This window comes from Suncus etruscus, chromosome 18 (assembly GCF_024139225.1).
Source record: "Suncus etruscus isolate mSunEtr1 chromosome 18, mSunEtr1.pri.cur, whole genome shotgun sequence".
Lineage (NCBI taxonomy): Eukaryota > Metazoa > Chordata > Mammalia > Eulipotyphla > Soricidae > Suncus > Suncus etruscus.
The window spans coordinates 25,343,862-25,369,845 of NC_064865.1; the positions used below are offsets into that span (position 1 = coordinate 25,343,862).

Genomic DNA, 25,984 nt, shown 5'->3' on the forward strand with positions numbered 1-25,984 from the left:
TGAGAGAATGAGAAGAGAACAAAGGAGAGATGAGGAAAAAAAAAACCAACAAGAAGGAGGGAGAAAGGAAACAGGCATTTTTTTGTTTGTTTGTTTTGGGACCACACCTGGTGATGATCAGGTTTACAGATCTGTGTACAGAAAGCATATGGATTTCTTTTGGTAAAGGCCTGCGGATTGGTCCTCATATTGCCTTCTAATCAGATGTCTCTTGATTAGTTTCTTTGGTTTTCTTGTTAAAAAAGATGTTTCCCCATTGCCTTCTCATCTGACTTTTTCTCCTCCCCTTGCGGGTGGGCTTTGTTTTTCCCAATAAAGGCTACTCAGGAGGCCTGGAGGGGAGCTGCCATCTTGGTTCATGATTTCGCATGGTGGAGCGACTGGCTTGTGGGTGAAGAGCTTGCAGTATGAGTTTCTGGCCAACTGTGTGTGGGTTATTTCCTGTATTGGAATAGCTGCCGGACCTGCATCTCTTATCACTCTTATCTTACCCAGACAGGAGGCAAGGGAATCCCTCTTCTCTGGGGAATGTGAGACGTACAACCCACCAATTCATACTGGTGAGGTTCAGGGACCATATATAGGGGGGCCTAAGGGACAGAACCCAGGTCAGGCCTCACCTCCCCGCAGCATCTGGGTTCTGTGGAGACGGAGAAGTCTCAGCAGCTCACCTGCATCTTTAGGATTCTGCACGTTCTGGCCTCCCTAGCTCCTCTGCAGCCTCCTGCCTCTGTGCCTGGTGCTCGTTCCTGGGATCTCTCTGTATGCTTCCTTCCTGGAATTCTGCCTCCTGCGCCTCTTCCTTCTTGGGGAGTTTTGGTCCATTGGTATCGGGGGATGCTCTGAGGGAGCCTTCTTCCACCTCCGTCTCAGGCTCTCTCTGGGCTGGGTTCTGGTGCTGGGGACCTTGGGCATCACCCCCGAGCTGGCCATCAGTGCGCATCTCTTCGGGCCCTTCTCCCAGCCCTGCACTTGCCTTGATTTCAGGATCTTCTCTCTTGCCCTGGGCTTGGAGGTCGTGCTCTTCCAAAGGCTGCTCGACTCTAGAGCTGGCCTCATCCATGACAGGGCCTTTCTCTGGAGCTTCCCTCCCATCTTGGGAAATATCTGGGTGCGTCTGCTCCTGGCATGGCTCCCCTGAGGATTCTTGCTGTGCAGAAGCCTGAGGGCTGATTTCTTTCTCCATGGCCGCCTGGCTGCGCTGAGGTGGGGCATCAGGGGCTGCTTCTAGGAGCTCCACGGCTGTCTGAAGGACGCTCTGCACCAAGTGCTGGCCCTCTGCCAAAAGGGCCAGACTCTCTTCCTGGCTGACCATGCTCTCTGGGCCTTCCTTGGGCTTCCTGGCCTGGACAGGGCCTTGATTTCCTTCCTCAAGGTCGCTGATGACTTTGTCAGCTGCAACAGACTCTGCGACAGGAAGGGCCACTGCTGGCTGCACATCTGCTCCAAGCAGCTCCACCGCAGCTGCCCCCTTCTCCTTGGACTCTGAACTCTCGACGGCGCCTTTTGAGATCTGACCCTCCACTTCCTCTGCCGTGGCGGGCACCAGCGCTGACTCGGAGCTTTGCTCGGGGGTTTCTGCAGCCTGACCGGGCTCTGCTCCCAGGGGAACCGGGGTGCCTGGTGCCAGCTGCTCTTCTTGCACTGGTGCTGGTATGGCCTTCGTTTCCTCCCCACATGCCAAAGAAGCCAAGGCCGGCACAGGCTCACTCTCCTCCTGCTTGAAGGATCCATCTTCATCCTGTGGAAGCGTGAGACTACCTGCATCTGGCTCATCCCTGGCTTCCTCTGCCCTGGGCTCACCAGCAACCTGATGCCCCACCACATCAGGGAAATGAGGGGCAGTTTCCACGGGCACCGCTTTCTCTGCCTCTATGAGAGCCTCAGCTGCAGTGGATTGTTCCAAAACTTCCTCCTGGAGCTGGTAACCAGAGGGGGTAGGTGGCATCTCTTTAGGAGGGGTGGCGACACCCACAGCTTCTTCATTCTGGGCTTCCCGCATGCCCACGACCTTGTCAAGAGCCCCAAGACCTTCTGTGTCTGCAACCGGGGTGCTGCTGTTGGTCTCGCTGTCTGTGAGGGTGTCTGCCGAGTCAGGGGCAGAGGCCTGGCCCGGCTGTGGCTTCTCCATGGCTCCCGCTTGGCTGTCAGGCACCGGCTCAATGAGCTCAGCCTGCTCTGGGGAAGCTGGGACAGCCCCAACCCCAGGTGTGGGGAGCTGCGGTCCCTCCTCTGGCTCCTGTTTCCTCAGCTCCTGCAAGGGGGTCACCTGCTTCAGCTCATCCTCTCCCACCATGGCTGCCACGGCCTGCAGAACCTCCTTCGTTCGCTGCTCCAGTTCCGCTTGGTCTGGGAGGCCACCCTCAGCCTCCTGCACTGGAGTGGCTTCTTCCGTGGTGCAGGGAGAGTCGCCGAGCTGGGACACAGCCGAAACCATCTCCGTGGTCTCCTCGGCACCTGAGACTTCTGTGGCTTCCGTGGGCTCTGCTGCAGTCACGGCTTCTGAAGCCCCTTCACCCTCACTGGTGTCCTGGCTGTCGGGCAGGGGGGCAGCGGTGGTGTCTTCCTCAGGGGGCATCTCACTCGCCAGCACCACCCTGGTTTGCACCTGAAGGTCATCCTCTGTGGATTCCAGTGGCTCCGACACAGACGCGGATATCCACGACGGCGCTCGCTCTTCCGAGGCCGAGGCCACCGCCCGGGCTCCGTCCACCACGTCCATCACCACCGTGTGGACCAGCGTCTGGCTGAGTTCTTCGGGCACGTCCACGGCTGTGGGGGGCCCCGGCGGCACCTCGCTGGCTCGGCCTTGCTGCTGCGCCTCCAGCTTCTCCCTCTCCACTGCATCATACTCCGAGAGGGGAACCACGGCAGGGACATCTGAATCATCATCTGCGGCGTCAGCGGGGCCTGTGGCCGGCTCCGGCTTCCCATCCGCCCTTTTCTTCTTGCGCCCAGGAATCAGCTTCCTGATGGACACCCAGGATTCCTCCTTGGCCATGTCGGTCTCTGAGGCTCCCCGCTCTGGCCCAGAGGCGGCTAAGTCTTCGTTCTTCTCCTCCAGCCTCGTCCTGGACTTCTTCCTTGTGGTGACCAGCCTTTTGAAGGACTCCCAGGTGGACACGCCATCACCGTCGGTGGGACTGCTGGCTTGCTCGGGGGAGGAGCTGCCCTGGCCGGGGTTGGTGGCACCCGCGTGGTCGGGATCTGGGGCAGCAGCAGGGACAGAAGTGGCTGTCGCCGTCGTGGGCTCTCGGTCATCACTGGCCGCTTCCTCGGGCTTAGGGCCATCCCCGGCCATGGCTTTGGGCGCCCCTTCGTCATCGGACGACGAGGCCTTCCTGGCCCTCTTCTTGGACGAGCCCACACAAATCAGGGCTTCCCAAGACACGGAGGAGTCCACTTTGCGCTTAGGCTCCTCATCGGGGGCCTCGGACGCGGCGCTCTCAGTGGAGGACAAGGTGGCGCTTTTGCCCTTCTCCGGCTCCTCCTCACGGTCACTCTCTGACGGCCGCCGCACACGCTTCTTGGGCGTCACCATCTTCTTGAAGGAGGCCCAGGGCGTCACGCCCTCTCGCTTCACGGCCTTCTCGCCGTCAGACACGCCACCTTCTTCTGCATCCACTGTAGCGGCCGCCAGATCCCCAGCGGGGCCTTCGGGGTCCTCGGGGGATGATGCCGAACTCTCGCCTCTGGGCTCCTCGGTGCTGTCCGGGGAGTCAGGGGCAGCCGCTGGGAGCTGGTCCCCCGCCTCCTCGTCCCCACAACCCCTTTTCCCCTTCTGCTTCTTTCCCGATAGCTTCTTCAAGCCTGAGCTGGTGAAGAGCTTCTTCAGGGGGCTGCCTTGCATCTTACTCCTCTCCTGGGCAGCCAGAGCATCCGCCTCACTCACAATGCCTTCAGGGGGGCCGGCTGCCGGGGTTCTGCCCTCGGGCCTGAGCTCTGTGGGCTTGGCGAGGGTCTCCTGCTCGGCCTTGCTGGGCTCTGGGGGTGTCACGGGCTCCTTGGGGGCCTCCTGAGGCTCTGCGTGGCTGTCAAGAGGCCTCTCCGGCACCGAGGGCTCCAGCGACTCCTCCGTGTGCTCCTCTGGCGTCTTCTCAGACGGGCCCACATGAACCTGGGCCACCGTCTCCACCTTCTCATCAAACACTTCTGAGGCGAGCGGGGCAGCTCTCTCTTTGGGGGACCCCAGTGCCCCATCTTCCAGAGGCAGCTCCACCTTCTCATACTCGGCCGATAACCGGGCCTCAGCTTTGGACGGCGGGGCGCCCTCCTGGGCAGGCTCTTGTGTGGAGGTGTCCTCCTGTAACAGCTTCTTGTCTTCGGCTTCGCCCTTCTCTGTTTCTGGCTCTCTTTTCTTCTCTGACGTGTCCAGCAGCTCCTCCTTGGTCTTCCTGAAACTGGTCTTTTTCCTCCAGCCTGCCCAGCCCTGTGAGAAGAACTTCTTAAAGGGTGAGGAGGTGTCGCTGGGCGGTGGGCTGCTGGCCGGTTCGGGGACCCGGCCTGGCTCTTGTTCTTGCCTTTCCTCTTGGTCTTCTTGGCCAGGCTCGGCAGCCGGCTTGGGTGCAGGTGCTGGCTCGGCGGGTGGGGCCGGGTCTGGGGTGCTCTGGGCGGCTTCCTTCTGGACTTCCTTCTGGGTCTCCTCGGGCAACTCTGTGGATTGTTTCAGTTCACTTTCTTGAGGGGCTGTTTCCCCCTCCTCTCTGCCTGGCTCCTGGTGGTCTCCGGCTCCTTCGCCTTCATCTTTCTTGACAGTGACCAGCTGGACATTGTCCGACTTCTCGTTCTTCTCCTTCTTCACGGTGAATTTGAGACCCACGAACTTGAACACCTTCTTAAACCCCACGTCGGTGCTCTGTGACTCGGGGGGCTGGGCCAGCTCTTCTAAGTTGCTCTCGGAAGTGGGGAGCGGGTCAATGATCTCGGGGAGCTCCTCCGGCCCGTCAGCCACTGAGGGTTTCATAGCCATCTCTCGCTCGGGGTTTCTCTCATTCGCATCCTCAGCCTCTCTCTGTCCAACTGTAGAGGGAGAGAAGGGAGGAAACAATGACTGCCTAAGAAAATGACATATTTGCAAAAGAAAATAATGGCCGTTGATACTTTCCAGGTAATCAGGTCCGGCTAAGCCCTCCGGGGCCAGCTCAGAAAGCAAGAGGGAGGGCAGGTTCCTCCTTTCAGCATGAACAACAGCAGTCCAGCACCACCTCCTATGCCTTCCAAAAGAAATGGCCAGACTCAGTGATTTAACCGTACCAAGTCACCAGGCCACCAAGTTTGTTTTAGATCTGTAAATCCTGGACCATGTGACTGCATGTGGCTGAGCGACACCTCAGTGTTTTACAGTAGGGTCAGCCCAGTAGGGATCGCAGAAAATCTCTACTAAGCTCAGTGAGCCTAAATAGTAAGACAGAAGGTTCAACTAGCATCAACCACAGCCCAGTCAATCCTTGGACACTAACTTTAGTAATTCCATGGAGATAGAAAATCATTTTAAAATTGACCCATATTGATCTAAGTATTTTAGTTGTTATTGTTGTTTTGTTTTGGGCCATATCCAGTGGCATTCGGTATTACTCCTTACTCTGCACTCAGATATCACTTCTGGATGGCTCGGGTGACCATATGGGATGCCGGGGATCGAACCCAGGTCTGTCCTGGGTCAGATACGTGCAACAAAAATGCCCCACTGCTGTGCTATCTCTCCGGCTCCTGAGATTCACTTTAGAGTTTACACCTAACCATACTGAACACTGAGACACTTATTCTCAGAGAAAGAAAATGGAAACATCCAGGGTAGACAGTGTATTGTCTCCCATGCTTTAGCTTTCTTCCTGTTACTTTCCAAAGAGCATATTTAATCTGGGCTCAAATATCTCAAAGGGTTGGCGTGCATGTTCGCATGGGTGTGGCCTGAGGTCTGTATGACTCCCCACGTGCCCTGAAGGAGTGATCTCTGAGCTGTGGGCATGGCTCAAAAACAAGACAACACAGAACAAAAAGCAATTTTATCTTCTGAAAGGGGAATACAAAAGCCCCAGTGTACTGAGGACAGTGGGTGGTGGGACTTAAGAACAGCTTAGTAGCAGAATTATATTCTGCATGGAGTGCTATGTATATATACACTCAAGTCCCCAAAACTACCCCACTGAGCCAAATACAATCTTGTTGGCTCCACCATAAGATGTCCAGGGCTATGATGCAGAATGTCATCTCCAGCACTGCACAAAGGTGTGGTGCCTGGTGTGTGAGTCTGGTGGGCACACATAGAAATAGTCTCAGCAAGTGTGTATATGTGCCATCATAACAGAAAAAAAAAAGCAAAGCAGGGTCCAGAGAGATAGCACAGCGGCATTTGCCTTGCAAGCAGCTGACCCAGGACCTAAGATGGTTGGTTCGGATCCCAGCGTCCCATAAGGTCCCCTGTGCCTGCCAGGAGCTATTTCTGAGCAGATAGCTAGGAGTAACCCCTGAGCGCTCCTGGGTATGGCCCAAAAACCAAAAACCAAAAAAAAAAAGCAAAGCAGAAGGGAAATGAATAATGAAATATAAAAGAACATAAAATAATATGTATTGTTTTACATAATATTCACAAATAAGTAAATGTTAGTAAATATTTAAATGTTTATCTATGAGTAATAATTTATATATAAATATATATTTATATATATAATTTATATATATTTGGGACCATATCCAGTGAGCTTAGGGGTTACTCCTGGTTCTGTGCTCAGAAATTGCTCCTGGCAGGGTCAGGGGACTATATGGGATGCCGGGATTCAAACCACAGTCCAGTCCTGGATGTGCTTCATGCAAGGCAAATGCCCTTCCGCTGTGCTCTCTCTTGGGCCCCTATTGTAAGCCTTCTTTTAATTAAGTCTGAAGGTCTAAGTGATTAGGCATTTTCCAAACTACAAATGCACATCAGTGCAGCCCAGTCGGTGGGCTCAGGCTTCAAAGGTGCCTGACCTCACTGCATCATCACCGGAGAAAAAGGTCAGTCCCTAATCAGTCCCCCACCAGAGCACCATTTTTCTCAGCATGAACAAAGGTTCTGCTTTCATGAGCAAAAATGATCACGAAACACCCAAGAACCTTTCCAGAATTCACCGCAAGAAGCATTTGCCAACAGAGGGGGAGATCGCAGTGTTGGGCCCTCAGTTCCTTCCCCATCCTCCATTCCTTCCCTCAAGGCTCCTAAATCTGTGTTTCACTGGGAGACAGTGGGATTGGGTGGGATGTTTACAGTCAGAACTATGGGGCTGGAGTAACAGCACAGCGACAAAGCATTTGCCTTGCACACTGCCGACCTGGGACAGTCCCAGGTTTGATCCCAGCATCCCATATGGGCCCCTGAGCCTGCCAGGAGTGAATTCTAAGTGTAGAGCCAGGAGTAAACAGAACACCGCCAGGTGTGGCCCCAAAACAAAACAAAAAGAACTAGAGGCAGAGGAACATGTGTCAGTGGAATGGACAAAACAGCTACTGATAGTTCTGGACAGCGTTGCACTACCCAGAGGTCTCTGGAGACAGATGGGATGAAGGCTTGTGCACAAACACATGCAGAATGTATGCAGGGTCCATTGAATTTTTTTGTTTGTTTTCGGGGTCACACCCGGCAACACTCAGGGGATACTCCTGGCAGACTCGGGGACCATATGGGATGCCGGGATTCAAACCACCGCCCTTCTGCATGCAAGGCAAACTCCTTACCTCCATACCATCTCTCTGGCCCCAAGAAATTGTGTTTGGTTTTTTTTGGATGCTGGGGATCAAACTTGGGTCGGTTGCATGTAAGGCAAAAGCCCTACATGCTGTGCTATCATTCTTGGTCCTGGGTATTCTTGATTTGATCAGTGTTGGTTTTGGCCACATTCAGCAGGTTCTATGCTCAAGGATAACTTCTGGCAGAGCTTGGGGGACCGTAGGGAATACCAGGGATTGAACCAAGTTGCCCTCCCTATCTGCTGTGCTATATACTCTGGTCTGTCTCAGGAAATTCTTACACCCTGTACAGGCCAGTGTCCTCAGTCATCTTAGGAACTACTACAGTAAGAACCAATTTCCAGTTAGGTCTCCTGTTGGCACATATGGTCTTTGTGATTTGAGTCAAAGGGGGCAGAAACCTTGCTTTCTTCTTGCCCTCCTCTCCTCTGCTCAGAGCAACCTCATAGGGAGGTCCCTGCACATCACATCTACATGGGCAAACACCCTGGCCCACTTAAGGACTAGTGGGTGGTCCTTGGGGAGTGGATTGGGGCACTGATCCATACAGACAGAGCTCAGACTTTTATCCTATCTGCTCAGGAGTGATCCCAAGCAGTGCTCCTAGAGGAGCACAAGAAGGATTTTTGCCTTGCACACAGCCAGACAGGGATCACTCCCGGGGACCCGATTAGCACCATCATTAGTCATTTCTAAGCACAGCCTGGAGTAAAGCCCTGAGCATGGCAATGCTGGACATGCCCCCACATCACCAAAAATAAGATCTCTCAGTCTAGGGGCCAGAGAGATAGCATGGAGGTAGAGTGTTTGCCTTGTATGCAGGACAGTGGTTTGTATCCCGACATCTCATATGCTCCCCAGAGCCTGCCAGGAGTGATTTCTGAGCGTAGAGCCAGGAGGGACTCCTGAACGATGCCGAGTGTGGCCCAAAAAGCCAAAAAAAAAGGGGGGGGGAGAGGTGGCGCTAGAGGTAAGGTAGCCTTGCAAGCGCTAGCCAAGGAAGGACCGTGGTTCGATCCCCCGGCGTCCCATATGGTCTCCCCAAGCCAGGGGCGATTTCTGAGCACTTAGCCAGGAGTAACCCCTGAGCATCAAACAGGTGTGGCCCAAAAAACCAAAAAAAAAAAAAAAAAAAAAAATCTCCCAGTCTAATCTCCAAATCCTCTTCCAAGTCTGTATCTTTTGGGTTCTGTCCCTTTCATCCCTTCTTGTTTTTTTCTTTTCTTTCTTTGAACCACACCCGGGGTAGTTCAGAAATCACCCCTGGCAGGCTCAGGGATCTCATGGGATGTCGGGATGGAACCCAGGTTCCATGCCTCTTGCAACTGGGGCCTCCCTCCCCACTGTACTGTCGCTCCCGCCCAGTGGCCCCTTTCCTCTGGGGAGGCCTCATGGGTTAAGCCGCAGGATCCGATGCCAAAATCCCAGCCTCGTGGTCTCTGGGCACACAAGACCTTGAGACCACGGGTGCGAGCCTACAGCTGCGGGAAAGCGCCCCCACGGAAATCGGACCGGACACAACCGGGGTGCAGGAAGTACCCCAGCTCCTCCAGGTTCTGCGCAGTGTGTGTGCTGGGGCGTGGGGCAGCTCCTAACACCTCCCCTACTTCCAGCCAGCTTGAGGCGGAGTCCGGGGTGGGGGGCGCTGGAACCCCAGATCCGGGCTTGGGCCGGGCCCGCCTGCTGGGCCCCGGGCGCGCTACTCACAGCAAAAGTTACTCCACCAGGGCATGGCGCGCTCCGCTGGCCGGCAGGGGCTGCCCGACAGAGGCCCTGGAGGCCCACCTGCCCGCCCCCTGCTGCCCCATCGCTGGATGGAGACCACCTGGGCAGGCCTGGGTCTGGCGGAGGGTGGGGCGGCCCCCGCCCTGGCCCCAGCGCCGCGCGTCACAGAGGGCGCAGCCTCGAGCCCTCGAAGCGTCACGGCCTCGGAGGGCCCCGGCTGGGGCCTCTTGGCAGACGAGGCTGGACCTATGCGGCAGCGCAACCCCTTCCTCCACAGCCCGCTGCGTCTTCCAGATTTGGTTTGGGGGGCCACACCCGGGGATCACTCCTGGCTCTGCACCTGACGGGCCCGGGGACCCTCCGATGCCGGAGATGGACGTGAGACAGCTGCTCTTCCTACCTGTCTGTCGCTTCTTTGTCTTCTCCAATCAATGTACTTCAATTATCTTACATGTTGCACATACAATATGTAATGCAATATGCAATGCATGTCAACTGTAAAGTTTGGATGAACCTGCCCATAGAGACCAAGGGCAGAGGGTGGCCGCCATGACCATCCCGGGATCAGTTAGTTGCTCAGGAATCCCCAGAAACGACAGACAGGGCGGCGCAGCCCTTTTCCCCGGGGGCTTTGCACGGGTCCAATTCAACCCTTCATTCTCCGGGTCGTGGGTAGCCTGAGCCCGAGGGACACAGCGGTCTTGCAAAGCCCCCCCCCCCCGGGGGCGGCCAGCAGAGGGCAGTGCTGGACCGTGCCGAATCCGGACTCCTCCCCTCGCTCCTCCTCCAGGACGCCCGGGCACTACAGAAAAGATCCCCGCAGCAGATGCCTGCGATGCATTCAAGTCGCTCAAATGCCAGGCTGCCCCCTTTATTTCTTTACCCTCTCTGATCTCCTAAATGAGCTCTTTTTTTCGGTTTTTGGGCCACACCCGACGGCACTCGGGGTGACTCCTGACTCTGTGCTCAGAAATCGCCCCTGGTAGGCTTGGGGATCTTATGGGATTCGAACCACCATCCTTTTGCATGCAAGGCAAATGCACTACCGCTGTGCTATCACTCTAGTCCCCCATATAAGCTTTAAAAAAAATTTCTTTTTGGCCATACTCAGTGGTGCTCAGGGGACCATATGGAGAGCGGAGATTGAAATCTGATTGGCCGCCTGCAAGAACCCTACCTTCTGCACCATCTGACCCTCAGAAGCATTTCTTGGCTGTGCATTTTGGGACCACCACCTGAGGGCGTTTGGGGAGGCGAGCCAAGGACTCCCGCTTGCCAAGAGTGTGTCCCACCAGTCAGAATTTGAGTCATCGTACTCGTCTCCAATAAGGGTGTTCAAGGAGAGGAACTGAGCTCCTGGCTCTGTATTCAGTGATCACTGCTGTCGGGGCTCAGGAGACAATTTGTGCTACTGGGGATCAGCATTGTGTTGTCAGGCCAAGTGTTCACTGTCTCTCTGGCACTATGATCCCCTTTTGAATTGATTTATTTGGGGAGGGTGGTGCACACCTGACTGTGCTATTTTACCCGAATAATAATAATTATAATAATAAGGGGGACCGGAGTGGTGGCACAAGCGGTAAGTGCCTTGCCTGCGTTAGCCTACGACGGATCATGGTTCAATCCCCCCTTGTCCCATAGGGTCCCCCAAGCCAGGAGCAATTTCTGAGCACATAGCTAGGAGTAACCCCTGAGCGTCACTGGGTGTGACCTCCACAAACCCCCCAAATAAATAAATAATAATAATAATAATAATAATAATAATAATAATAATAATAATAAAGAAGAAGGAATGATCAGAGTTGAGAGTGAGCAGTAAGTATGCCCTGAGCATACTGTGCTCCAAAAACCAAAAAGAAATGAAGTATGACTTGTCTTCTTTTCCTTAGAACATCCATTTATCCAAAATCTACTATCATATTTCAGAGACTTTCTGTTTTGTTTCATGTGTGTGTGTGTGTGTGTGTGTGTGTGTGTGTGTGTTAGGCCCAGCAGCGCTTCAAGGGTTACTCCTGGCTCTGCGCTCAGAAATCGCTCCTGGCAGACTCAGGGGACCATATGGGATGCTAGGATTCGAACCACTGTCCTGCCTGCAAGGCAGAATGGCCTACCTCCATGCTATCTCTCCGATCCCCAGAGACTTTTTGTTTTGGAGGGGGGTCCACACTCATCAATACTCAAGATTTACTCCCGGCCTCTGCACTCACTCAGGAGTTACTCCAGGTGGTCTCAGAGGAGCAAATGGCTGCCCTGAACCGAATCCAGGTCGAGGGTGCCTTGCTGCATGGCAGGCAAAGGCCCTCCCCACTGTGCCACTGCTCCAACCTCTCCGGGAGCTTTTTGGAGACGCCGCTTTGGCTGCTGCCCAGCCAACCAGCTCCTGGCAGACCGCACCGGGGCGGGCCAAAATAGGCCCTCTCGCTCCAGCCCTGTGGCTCTGCAGGGCACTCCAGACCTGCACAGGAGCGAAGAGGACAGCTTGCAAGGAGCCCGCCCGCCAGATGCAGACTGATGTTTCCTCTGTCTGACAACGTGCAGCTCAGTGGCTGTGGCCAGATAGGTGAGAAGACCAACCCCATTACCGGCTTCCCTCACCAGGCATGGCACAGCTTGCTTCACGGCAGGACACCAAGAGAAACTAGTTTCCATGATAAAAGGGAGTCAGCCCCAAAAAAGGGGATCAATCACCCTTCTTTGCAGGCTTCCAGGTGGCACCGGGGATTCTCAGTGGGGCAGCCAGCAGCTGGAAGTTTTATTTTTGTCTCACAGCCCCTGCATGACTAACTTCTGCTGTGGGAGCCATACCTGATGTTGCTCAGGGGTGACTCTGGCCCCAGTGTCCAGGGCACCAGACAGGGCTGAGCTGTAAATCATGTTTGCATATCACAGGTTCTGGCCCTAGGAGCTGTTTCCTTGGTTCAGAGGTAGGGATGTGTGTGTGTGTGTGTGTGTGTGTGTGTGTGTGTGTGTGTGTGTGTGTGTGTGTGTGTGTGTGCTTCAACCTTTGGGGGCGGTTATGGGGACCACAAGAGATGCTTAAGATCAAACTAAATTGATGGAACTCGAATGCAAGGCAAGCACCCCACCCCCTGGACTACCACTCCAGCTTCTATACACATACATATCTTATCTTATATATAATTAGCATGATGTTTTATAAATCATCGATTTGCACAAATGCTAGAAACCTTTCTTCTCAGTTCACTTTATTGCTGATATTTTCAATAAATTAATCGAAGGGGGAAATTAGGGCCCTATTCAGCTGGTTCAGGGGCTACTCTTGCTTCTTTGCTCAAGGGTCACTCCTGGTGGGCTCGGGAGAGGTCCCAGGAGTTGAACCCAGGAATGCCATGTGCAAGGCAAGCACCCTCCCTGCTCACGGCTTCAGCTCCCAGTTTGAGGGTGGAAGTGGGGGTCCTAAGGATTTCAGTTCCCAGTTCAAGTTCTCAGCCATCATTTGAGGTTTGTGTGTCCAGTGTCAGGTCAGGGCAGAAGCAATATTGAGGAGCAGCCTTTGCCCTCCTTCCAGAAAGGAAACTTCATATCTGAATTTCACTGAAATGTCATCAGCCCTCTGTATCCCATTAATTTTGCTCCTTATACTCACTGCCCCAAAAACATGGCACTGCACTAGAAGTAACTGTTACTTAATAATTTTCTTTTGGGGACTGAAGAGATAGCAAGAAAACCAAGAGATAGGGTGTTTGTTTTGCACAAAGCGGACCCAGGACAGACGGTGATTTGAATCCCAGCATCCCATATGGTACCCTGAGCCTGCCAGGAGCAATTTCTGAGCACATAGCCAGGAGAACCCTTGAGCGCCACCAGGTGTAGCTCAACCCCCCCCCCAATCCAGAAAAGACAAAGCCCCCCCCCAATTTAGGGGGATATTTGAGTCTCATCTGGCAGTGCTCAGGGGCTACTCCTGGCTCAGTATTCAGGGGACTATATATAGCCAGAAATTGAAGTGGACTCAGCTGCAAGCAAGGCAAGTGACTGAACCTTTATACTGTCGCTTTAGTTGTTCAAGTAACTTTCTTTCATATTATTTAAATAAGTAATTCCCAAGTTAAAAGAAACCTTTGAGGACCAGAGGGACTGCCCAGCAGGTAGGGTATGGCGCTTCCCTCACACAGAGCTGACCCTGGTTCATTCCCTGGCACAACTTAGGGTTCCCTGCATCTTGCAAGAAGTGATTTCTGAGCACAGAGCCTGGAGTAAGCCCTATGCAGTGCCAGGTGTGGCTCCCCAAAACCAAGCCCTCAGATGATATGAAGAGAAACCTTTTGATATTAAATTAATCTGTACTGCCAAAGCTTCCGTTGTTTAGCAAGATACTAACCAATGATTTAAACACAATAGGGACTGGAGCAATAGCACAGCAGGGAGGGCATTTGCTTTGCACCTGGCAGATCAGGATTCACTCTCCAGCATCCCATATGGTCCTCTCAGCCTGCCAGCAGTGACTTCTGAGTGCAGAGCCAGAAGTAACTACTGAACACTGCTGGGTGTGGCCCCCAAACAAAAATAGATGGAGCAAGCAAGCAAGCAAGCAAGAGAGACAGACAGACAGACAGAGATTCTTCCACTATGAAATGTGAACATGCTATCGAATGAAGATTTCCTGTGGTCTTTCTTACTCACTTTTGTCACCTTCTCCACTCCATACCGTAATGAAAGTAAAACCTTGATAATCACCAGATCCACTCACCAGAGGTCGCCTTCAAAACCAGCCCTTCCAAACTGCTTCCCTTGCTTTGTCCTCCAGGAACAAACTAGACATATTTTCAAAGTCCTCTCGAATAACAAGTTTATTAACTTTTCATCTCTGGTACCAAAGCCAACCTCATTTCTTTCACACAAGAAACTTGGCATGAAACCAATGAATCAGGTAATGAATGTCATGAAACCAAACTGTCCACAATGGCACCCAGAAAATGGTTATGGTCATAAAAGTCTCCCCAAACCAGAACCCCACAAGCCCCGTTCTTAGGCGTTCTGGATCCAATGGGGGACATGTATACGCTTCATCAGGGGGAAAAATTAAAGCTGGAAACAAAATGAGAAATGGAGACTTTCAACTTTTAATCTCTCTCTCTCTCTCCCTCCCTCCCTCCTCCCTCTCTGGTTTTTGGGTCACACCGGCAGCGCTCAGGGGTAACTCCTGGCTCTATGCCCAGAAACCACTCCTGGCATGCTTGGGAGACCACATGGGATGCCGGATTCGAACCCCCCCGTCTTTCTGCATGCAAGGCAAACGCCTTACCTTCATGCTATCTCTACGGCTCCCTTTCTTTTTCTTTTCATTCTTTTTGTATTTTTGGGGGGCCACAATAGAGGTGCTCAGGGCTGAGGGGACCATATGAGATGCTGGAGGATCGAACCCGGGTTGGCTGAATGCAAGGCAAACCCCCTACGTACTGTTCTATCCCTCAAACCCCCCCCCCCCCGCTTTTAATTTCTTTTTTTTTGTGTGGTTTTTGGGTCACACCCGGCAGTGCTCAGAGGTTATTCCTGGCTCCAGGCTCAGAAATTGCTCCTGGCAGGCACGGGGGACCATATGGGACGCCGGGATTCGAACCGATGACCTCCTGCATGAAAGGCAAACGCCTTTCCTCCATGCTATCTCTCCGGCCCCCGCTTTTAATTTCTGAAAAAAAAAAAAAAAAAACAACAACAACAAAAACACGGGGCTGGAGAGAGAGCATAGAGGTAGGGCATTTGCCTTGCCTGCAGAAGAACAGTGGTTCAAATCCTGGCATCCCATAGGGTCCCCGGAGCCTGCCAGGAGTGATTTCTGAGCATAACCCCTGAGCGCTGCCGGGTGTGACCCAAAAAACAAAAACAAACAAACAAACAAAACCAACCCCCCTCAAAAAAAAACAAAAAAGTTTTTAACAGTGTGTGGGCAACATGCACATTTTCATGGGAGGTAGGTAGTGGAAAAGCTGGTTGAATTAATGGGGGGGGGGTGCAAGGAGATCTCAGAGTAAACAAGCTAATCTATAGGAAGTAAGAGAGATTTTGGGTTTTGCTCATCTTGCAGATTCACTTAAAATTCCCAGAGGACAAGGCTCTGCGAGGCAAGTCCGTGAGACTTCAAGTTCCATAAACTTGGAGCCACATTTCTGTCTCTCTATCTCCATCTGGGGGGAACTGGGTCACACCCAGTGCAAGCAAGCAAGCAAGCAAGCGCACACGCACACGCACTCTTTTTTAGAAAACAAGGTTTTTGGTTGCCGGGATCGAACCCGGGTCCGTCCTGGGCCGCCTGGGCCAAGCGGAGTCGGGGTGAAGCCGGCGCCTCACCGAAGAGAAAGTCAACATGTCAGAGCCTCGGTTTCCCCAGTCAGGACGCAGGCTTGGACGGACGGGGAGGGCGCCGGCCGGCTCAGCCACGCAGTCACTCCTCACCCACCTGTGATGGTGACGATGCCCAGCATCCTGCGCGAAGCCCCCGGGCCGGGCACTCCGCAACCTGCACGGGACGGCGGCTCCGACGGCGCCCTGGCAGCCTCCCTCCCTCGGGGTCCCGAGCGCGAGAGCCGAGAGAAACGCGGAGCAGCGGCGACCGACGGCTGAGCCGGGGGCGCGGGAGCCGCCAGGTTATAGCTCGGAGGCCACGCCCTGGTGGGCGGCGCCTGACTCAACCACGCCCCTAGTCGGCGGTCCGTCGCCGCCACGCCCCCGAATGGGCGGTGTCAGGCTTTACACCTCCTCCGATAGGAGGCTTCCTACTTCGACACGCCCCTTTGTGGGCGGCGTCCTACGCTGCCACGCCCAGGGTGAGCGGTGCTTGCTCTGCCACGCCCTACTCCTTTCTTCCTTCCCTCCTTCCTCTCTCTTTTTCTTTTCTTTCTTTTTTTTTTGGTTTTTGGGTCACACCCTGCAGCGCTCAGGGGTCAGTCCTGGCTCCACGCTCAGAAATTAGACCTGGCAGGCTGGGGGAAACCATATGGGATGTCGGGATTAGAACCAATGACCTTCTGCATGCAAGGCAAATGCCTGATCTCCATGCTATCTCTCCGGCCCCTCCCTCCCTCCCTCCCTTCCTTCCTTCCTTCCTTCCTTCCTTCCTTCCTTCCTTCCTTCCTTCCTTCCTTCCTTCCTTCCCTTTTTTCTTTTTTTGGTTTTTGGATCAGAGGACTGGGGGGCCATATGGGATGCCGGGATTCGAAGCACCATCCTTCTGCATGCAAGGCAAATGCCTTACCTCCATGCCATCTCTCAGACCCCATCTCTCTCCTTTCTCTTTTCTTCCTTTCTTTCTTTCCCTTCCTTCCTTCCTTCCTTCCTTCCTTCCTTCCTTCCTTCCTTCCTTCCTTCCTTCCTTCCTTCCTTCCTTCCTTCCTTCCTTCCTTCCTTCCTTCCTTCCTTCCTTCTTTCCTTCCTTCTTTCCTTTTTCTCCTAGTAGAAATGAGCCCTAAACTTGGAGCTCTTAATGCCTTCCAATATGCCTGGAGATGGCACATCTTACTGGAGAAACGTTCAAAAAATGTCAGGCAGCCTGACATTCTTGAAATCTTGCCCACTGAAACTTCGGAATGCTCTTTTTGAGGGAAGAGGTCGGCCCACACCAACTGGGTTCAGGGGTTACTCCTGGCTTTGCACTCAGAAATTACACTCAGCAGGGCCGGAGAGATAGCATGGAGGTAAGGAATTTGCCTCTCATGCAGGACAGGAGGTCATCAGTTCGAATCCTGGCGTCCCATATGGTCCCCCGTGCCTGCCAGGAGCAATTTCTGAGTCTGGAGCCAGGAATAACGTCTGAGCACTGCCGGGTGTGACCCAAAAACCACACACACACACACACACACACACACACACACACACACACACACACACACACACACAAAAGGAAAGAGAAAAGTAATTACACTTAGCACTGTTCGGGGGACCGAGGGGTGTACTATGGTCTCAGCCCTGGAACTTCAAGGGAAGCCCATCTGGGTGTCAGTGTTTGGGGGGATGAGTCCCCTCCTCTCCCCTTGTGCCCTCCACTTCTTCTTTCCTCCTTCCCATTCCATGCCCTGTTACTCTGCTCCTCTGGCCCCATTGGCCCCATTGGCCCCCTTGCCACCTGCTCTTCCCCTAAACAAACAAAAGGCATTTTGCTTCTTTATTCAGACCGTGAGCTGCTGCTTTTATGGGCAGAGAGAAGAGTGAGCAGGACTGGGGTGGGCAAGGAGAAAGGGTTAAAAAAATGCGTGGGGGGACGACTGGGTCATCAGAGGAAAAAAAAAACCACCAAAAGTCATAGACATCCGTGGGCGGGCGGGGCAGTGGATCCTTTGGCCACCAGGAGGCGCCGGTACCATGTTGGGCTCAGCCTGGACCACGCTCCCGCAGCAGCAGCATCTTCGGCGGGATCAGCTTTTAACCCCGGCGGTGCTCAGGGGTTACTCCTGGCTGTCTGCTCAGAAATAGCTCCTGGCAGGCACGGGGGACCCTATGCGACACCGGGATTCGAACTAACCACCTTTGGTCCTGGATCAGTTGCTTGCAAGGCAAACGCCGCTGTGCTATCTCTCCGGGCCGGGATCAGCTCTTAACATCCAGCTTCTGCCTTCCCTAATGGGCTTCCCAGCTTTTACCCTAGCAAGCATGTGGCCGGGGCCGTAGTCCAAATGGACATGGGAATAGTGCTCCTGGTTCTGATTCCTGAAAGCTGGACCCTAGGGCAAGCCGCTGAGCTTGCTTGTCTTCCCCAGAAAAGTCTTGACTTGAGGCTATGAACAGCTCCGATGATAAGCATCGGAGCCGCATGTGCAGCATGCTAATACTGCCTTGTCTCTCTGCTCTCCGCAGAGCAAAGGGGTTGTGACAACTCCCTATCATCCTCTCCAACACTCTCTCTCTCTCTCTCTCTCTCTCTCTCTCTCTCTCTCTCTCTCTCTCTCTCTCTCTCTCTCTCTCTCTCCCCCCCCCCCCCTCCCCCCAGTCTCAAGTGTCTGAACTGCAAAAAAAAACATCACTATTAGGAAAACCAGAGACCGGATCAGATCTCTGTAGAATGCTTGCAACTTTCTTAGCTATCACCCCATTCCTGTTTGTTTCCTTTTGTTAAATCAGTCCCTTAGGGATGGTAGGAGACAAAGAGGCATGGTGCAGACAGCACTCTAAACAAAGCACAGAGAAAACTACAGGGGTTATGCCACTCACCTGGCAATGCAAGAGACCCTGATTCAATGCCCCAGCACCACAGATGGTCTCCAGAGCCCTGCCAGGAGTGTTCCCTGAGTTCAGAGCCAAGGGTAAACTCGAAAACCACAGGGAGTCACCCAATATACCTACTATCCCCAATTAGGGGTCTTCCAGAAAAGCCAAAGCTGCTGCCCCAGGAACACAATAAGTGTCAGAATGTGGTTTATCAAAATCTGATCCTGTCAGAACTTGGAAGGGGCAGTAAGGGAAAGGAAAGTTCAGGGGACCAAGGGAGCTTGGCACAGGGGAGGCCAGTAGGGAGGGACTAGAGCCAAGAAGTGACCGGCAAGTCTGCCCAAGGTGCTGTTTGGAAAGGGTGCAGTGATGTCAGAGGAAGGTATTGTAGGGTACCTATCTGAGACCCACCCATTTCTGGGAGGGGTCTTGGGAACTGGATAATAGGTGTGACCTTACCTGTAAGACCTGGCCCATTCCTGGGAGGGGTCTTGGAATAGGTAGATAAACCCGGAAGCCAGGGGATTAAGGGTCTTTGCCTTTTGGCCCTGCTGGGCTCTCTGAGGGAGATGGCTGAAAGAGGATAAGACGCAGGGCAAGCCTAGAATGGCTGTATGCTTGAAAGGTTATGAGATAGGCCACACACATGTGGTGGCTAGGGCATAAATAAAGATGATTCTTCCTGAAGCCTGCCTGTGAGTGAGTGATTTCGCGTTTCACCTGGGCCTGAAACTCGCCGGTTCATGGGGTTGCTGAGCCACGTGGCCTGGGGTGGCAGAAAGAAATCCATCGCTATCCACCGCCATCCAGCCCCATCTTTAATTATGTAATACAACAGGTATTACCAGTGGTGGGCTAAAAATGAGCCAGTCAGCGATTTAGACAGAGACGCTTTGACAAAGTAGTGAACAACCCATGTGTGAGTAAAATCATGATATTCCATAGCCAAAAAAAGCATGACATTCCATAGCCACTGCCAGCAGGAAAAGGCAAAGTGTCAGGGACACTGGTACAGGCTGAGGCTGGCAGGCTGGACGGATGGGCCACCAGGGGCAGGACCGCTCGTTGGAGGGTATTTGAAGGGAAGGGCAGCAGCTTCACAAAATCCAGCCTGGCAGGCCCCAAAAGACTTACCACAGACTGACTGTGTGCCCCAGCAACTCTACCCCCCACTAGAACACAGCAGATCACATGAAAATACACACGGCACACTTCTGGGACTCCTCAGGGCGGGAAGGGAGACAAGTTCCCAGTGGACACAGAAGTTGGACTTGGTACTGCGGTGGAATATTGTCCAGGGACAAGAAGGAAAGGAGAGTTGGCTGGAAGTCCCTCCTGGAGGACTTTTGGACAATGAATAGCAGGCCCCCGTGGACCCAGGTGAGATAGTTTCTTCTTCATAACATCATAAAAAAGGAGGGTCAGAACACAGATGAACACAGACAAATTTTCCAGGTGAAAAAAGCAAGTCACAAGAGGAAATACTGTTAAATTTCACTCATTTGGTGCCGGAGCGATAGCACAGTGGGAAGGGTGCTTGCCTTGGATGTGGCAGGCCTGGATTTGATCCCCTAGCCACTTGAAGAAATAATTCCTGGGCTGGAGCGATAGATAGGGCTAAACGTCATTGAAGCCTCTACTTTTGCAACCACCAACAACACGGGGATTCTTGTGTGTAGCTCTACTGAATCCCGGGAAGTTCTCTGCCTAAAATTATGTTGAGGAAGCCCAGAAAAAGGGTGAGTGCTGATTGCTGCATTAGAGACATACAAGCCAGTCCAGAGAGGTGGTCCATGGGGTCCAGGCACTGCTGTTCCTTATGGCTGATCCAGGTTTGAGCCCAGGTACTGAGAAGCTCCGTGGACTTGCACTACCAGGAGCCTTCAGGTATGATTCCAACATCTCTCACCCCTCCTCCAAAAATAGACATCCCAGTGCAGGAGAAAGAACTCCAAGTGGCAAAGCACAGGTTTTGCATGCAGGAGGCCCTGAGTGGAACCCTGGCTGAGTCTATGCCTTTGAGTGCATTTTTTTGTTCAGAGAGAGAGAAAGAGACAGAGAGAGACAGAGAGAGGAAATGAGAAGAGGAGGAGGAAGAGGATTAAAGAAGAAACAGCCAGAGTGATAGCACTTCAAGTAGGGAACTTGCCCTCATGAGGCCTACCTGGGTTCGAGCCCCAGCATCATCTATGGTACCATTAGATCAGGAGTCTCAAACTCGCGACCCGCGGGCCTTCCGTACAACATTTTGTGGCCCGCGGCCAGCCTTCAAATATCGCAGTATTTGCGATTATTCGCTTACCAAATAATCGCAATAAAAATCGCAGTAGTAAGAAAAAAATCACATTAAACATTCGCATACCCCAAGCAGTTCCATTCGGGGTATGCAAATGTTTAATGCGATTTTTTGCGATTTTTTTTCTTACTAATGCGATTTTTTATTGCGAATATTTGGTAAACAAAATCCCTTATGCGGCCCTGCCTCACCCCGACTTTGCCTCCTGCGGCCCCAGGTAAATTGAGTTTGAGACCCCTGCCATAGATGATATATTACCAGGAAGTAGTGAGCACAACTAGGTGTGCCCAAAACCAAACCAAACCCCAAAACTGCCAAGAACACCTCTTCTCTTCTATTGAGGATATTATTATTATTTTTTGTTGTTGTTTTTGTTTGTTTTTGGGGGGCATGCCTGGCAGACTCAGAAATTACTCTTGACTCTGCCTGCAGAAATCACTCATGGCAGGTTCGGGGGACCTTACGGAATGCCAGGAATTAAACCCATGTTGGCCTCGTGTGAGGCAAATGCCCTGCTCACTGTGCTATTGGTCCAGCCACATTGAGTATATCCTTTATTCTACTGGGCTTTTGCTCAGTAACACGTGTTGTTAAAAGGACACCTTCCTACACTGCTAGTTCAGTGTCACTGTGAGACACAGTTGCGTTTGGGACTATACCTGGCAGTGCCTGGGACTCACTCCCGTTGCTAGTTTAATAGGGGACTAATGTGGCGCCAAGGCTCAGGTTTAGGCTCCCTCCATGGTAAGCAAGTATTCAGGCCCCTGAGCTCTCTCTGGCCCTGAGAATCCTTTAAGCCATTGCTTCTCAATTATTTTCTGTCATGCCCCCTTAGGAAGAAGAAAACATTTTTCACGCCCCCCTGCGTGACTGTAAATAGTATCTTTATTAAAAAAAACTTTAACCTGGGGCCGGGAAGGTGGCGCAAGCGTAGGACTGACGACTGACAGTGGTTCGATCCCCTGGAGTCCCATATGGTCCCACCCAAGCCAGGGGCGATTTCTGAGCGCATAGCCAGGAGTAACCCCTGAGCGTCAAACGGGTATGGCCCAAAAACCAAAAAAACCCAAACAAAACAAAACAAAAAAAAAACTTTAACCTGCAAAACAAAAATATATAAAATAATTTGAGCTGATTTTTTAATCAGAGGTGATGTTTGGATTAATGGCTACAATGAGCACGTTTTGCAGTGCATAGCTTTCGAAGCAAGGTTTGAAGCAGGACTTAGCAACTCTCAGCTCCAGAGACATGCAGAGACATAAACATGGGGCTTAGCTTGTTAGCTAAGTTAGCCTGTTAGCTTGTTAGCCTCCTCTTCTCATTTCCTCTCTCTGTCTCTCTCTGTCTCTGTCTCTTTCTCTCTCTCTGAACAACAAAATGTGCTCAAGGGCATAGACTCAGCCAGGGTTCCACTCAGGGTACGCCCCACTATTTGAGAACCACTGCTTTAAGCAAACTAAATGTCCTGCCTTCGAAGGACTGGAAAAGTGTCTCGCCACGTACAGATCAGGAGTGGCCTTGGGCTCCTTCCCTGGCACTGCACAAAAATCAAAACCAAAATAAAAATAAAAACTGTCAAGGGGGTCCAGGAGAGATAGCACAGCGGCGTTTGCCTTGCAAGCAGCCGATCCAGGTGGTTGGTTCGAATCCCGGTGTCCCATATGGTCCCCAGTGCCTTCCAGGAGCTATTTCTGAGCAGACAGCCAGGAGTAACCCCTGGGCAATGCCGGGTGTGGCCCAAAAACCAAAAAAAAAAAAAAAAAAAAAAAACCTGCCAAGGGGAGAGTCTGAGGAATCAATCAATTTTTGAAAAACGTAGAAATATTGGATTCAGGACCAGTTATACTTGACCAGCTTCCATGAGCACCTTCAGAGCTGAAATATTGACGGGCCCTGACACTTTTCTTTTAATCTCAGACAGCTTGTTTTCTCTAGAGATGTTTTGCTTAGAGAAGAAAAGATGAAAGGAAAGACATGATAAATGTTTTCAAGCACTTGGGGGGGGGACTTCCCTAGGAAAGGAGGTGAGATTGCTGGACGGCTGGACAGTGCAGCGGCAGCAGCTGGGAAGCCTGGGAAGAGGGAAAGAGGGAGGGAGGGAGGAGCCAGCTGCTCCCTCTAGCAATGAAGACTCCCTTGAGGAAGGACATCCGGGACCAGATACGGTCTAGGCTGCCAGGGCCCTGCCCTGTCAGTTTTCCACCATCAGGAACAATTGTATTTCTGAACAATTGTGTCACCTTCTCATTAGTCACCCCAGCACCTCAGAATGTCACTGCATCCATCTGAGGAGAGTCAGAGTTTTCACAAGAAAGAAAGGAAGAAAGGAAGGAAGGAAGGAAGGGAGGGAGGGAGGGAGGGAGGGAGGGAGGGAGGGAGGGAGGGAGGGAGGAAGGAAGGAAGGAAGGAAGGACGAAAGAAAGAAAGAAAGAAAGAAAGAAAGAAAGAAAGAAAGAAAGAAAGAAAGAAAGAAAGAAAGAAAGAAAGAAAGAAAGAAAGAAAGAAAGAAAGAAAGAAAAAGAAAAGAAACAGAAAAAAGGGCAAACTTTAACTGTGTTAGTGCATATGTGTGTGTGTGTGTGTGAGAGAGAGAGAGAGAGAGAGAGAGAGAGAGAGAGAAAGAGAGAGAGAGGGAGAGCGAGAGAGAGGGAGAGAGGGGGAGAGACAGACAGACAGACAGACAGACACTTGGCAGTGCTCAGGGTTTATTCCTGCCTCAGTCAGTGTTCAGGACCGTATGGATGCTAGAATTTAAACCCAGGTCGCCTCATAGAAGGCAAGGCCCTACCTGTGGTTCTTTTTCTCTGGTCTTAAGATAGAGTTGTTGTTGTTGTTGTTGTTATTTTAAATTTGATTGATAATTAGGGGATGGGGCACATCGGCAGTGCTCAGGGCTTACTTCTGGCTCTGTACTCAGGGCTTATTCCTGAGTCTTCTTGGGGGAACATATGAGATGATGGGGATTGAACCTGGGTCAGATGCATGCAAGGCAAACTCCTTACCTGCTGTTGCTCTAGCCTAAGATAAAGCATTTAAAGCTATTAACATTTAAGGTGCTTGTTGTGCATATGGCTGACCCAATTTCAATACCAGCAATCCCATATGGTTCCCTGAGCTCAGGTGTAATTCCTGAGCTCAGAGCCAGGAATAAGCTCTGAGCACTGCCAGGTATACCCTAAAACAAAGAAAATATAAAATAAAGTAAAATGAAAAGAAATGTGAGGAAAGTAAGTGGGTGAGCCACACACAACGCAATGGCTGAAGTGATAGGACCCAGAGAAACTTGTGAAGACATAAGCAGAATGCTCCCCTTCCCCACCAGCCATTTGCCTGTTGAATAAAAGTAAAATTATATAGAGACCCATGTGTTGGATAAGTTCTCCCCCGAATGGCACCTCTAGCCCCTTCAGCAGGCAGGTCTGAAGATGCAGGGTAATGGCGAAGAAATAATTCATAAGGTTAAAGGGCCTGAGCGATAGCAGAGCGGTATGGCGTTTGCCTTGCACACAGCCAACCCAGGACGAACCTCAATTCGATTCCCGGCATCCCATATGGTCCCCCCAGCTTGCCAGGAGCGATTTCTGAGCACAGAGCCAAAGTGACTTCTGAGCACCACCGGGTGTGACCCAAAAACCCAAAAACAAAAGAGTTTCATTGGAATCAGCTTGCTTTTATTCCATGGCCCTGTTTGCTATAAGCTTTTTCTCACATGTCTTTCCCTGCTAAGCTTTTTGCTGCTCCTCTCTGCCTTTTTCTTCTTCACCTTCCTCTTGCCTCCCTCTAGCCAGACTTGTTTTTTTATTCTTTCTTTAAAATAGCCCGCTCCATCCCAGGTGTGGGCTTGTCTGATCATCCAGGTGGGATTAACCTCTCAAAAGAAAGCTTAGGTAAAAGCGCTTTGGGGGAAGGGTTCCACTTGCCCTTAAACTTTCCAGCTTTTACCTGCCTTCTATCATTTCAGCCACCAGCCGTCTATTTCGATGGTATTTTATTCCTGTGGCGCTACATGGTGTAACCCCAGGGACTTAGCGTCACTGGAAAGACTATCCACGTGTGACCATTTCTTTTTCCTTTGTGTGTGTGGGAGTTACATAAAGGGGAAGTGGTCTGGGCCACACCTTAGGGTTCACCCAGCTCTGTACTTTGGGATCACTCCTAGCAGACTTATGGGAATTATAAGGAATGTAGGGGATTGAAACTATGTAAGCTGGGTAAAAAGCAAATGTCTGCTGTCTGCTGTACTATTCCTCTGGTCCCGTATGCCCACATTAAAGATACCTTCGGATCTGGAAAGATAGTAGTGAGGTTAAGGCACTTGCCTTGCATGCCACTGTGACATTGGTTTAAATTACAACACCCCAGGTGGGTCTCCCAAACAGTGCCAGAAGTGTTGCCTGCACAAAGTACCAGCTGTGGCTCCTGAGCACTGCCAGGAGTACACTCACCCCCCTCCCAAATCACCATATTGGGCTAGAGAGATAATAAATAGGTTAAGCACTTGCTTTGCAAGCAGCCAACCCTAATTCAATCCCCAGCACCTTATATGCATGGTCAGGAATAAGTTTTAAAGCACAGAGCTAGAAAATAGCCCAGAGCACCATCAGATATGACCCAAAGGTCCCCTTCTGATAAACAAATAACAGTAGAGGTAGTATAGTACAGGGGGAAAGCGCTTGCCTTGCTCATGCCAAATCCAGTTGGACCTCTGGCACCACCTATGGTCCCCCAAGTACCACTAGGAGTGATCCCTCAGCAAAAAGCCAAGAATAAGCTCTGAGCACAAGATGTAGGTCCCAAAAGTCCCAAGAGAAGCCAAAAAAGAAACAAACAGAAAAACCAATTTGAACGAATTCAAAGTGTGGTTCTCAGGAGGAAGCACCCAATGACAGACTAACACATTTAGAAGTGGAGGTCAGAGAACAGAACTTCTAGAATGTGTTAGCAAAGCAAGCTTTCATCATTTTTCCTATACAGAACAAAATACTCCAGATAACACAGCATTGCCAGGGCCATCGGGAACAGCTAGAGTGGACAAGACCACAGCTGTGTTGAGGATGAGTCAATTCTTGAGGCAACACTTAA

General features: G+C 51.9%; 2 protein-coding genes across 2 annotated transcripts in view; both read right to left on the reverse strand.

The window, feature by feature from the left end:
• Window positions 1-25,984, reverse strand: part of MTHFD1L (methylenetetrahydrofolate dehydrogenase (NADP+ dependent) 1 like) — a 641,585-nt gene that overhangs the window by 261,684 nt on the left and 353,917 nt on the right. The window lies entirely within an intron of this gene.
• Window positions 1-25,984, reverse strand: part of AKAP12 (A-kinase anchoring protein 12) — a 94,341-nt gene that overhangs the window by 1,617 nt on the left and 66,740 nt on the right. The window contains exon 3 of the mRNA XM_049765316.1: window positions 672-5,019. Coding sequence (XP_049621273.1) covers window positions 680-5,019 — 4,340 coding nt within the window. The 3' untranslated portion in view covers window positions 672-679. The remainder of the gene's footprint in view (window positions 1-671; window positions 5,020-25,984) is intronic.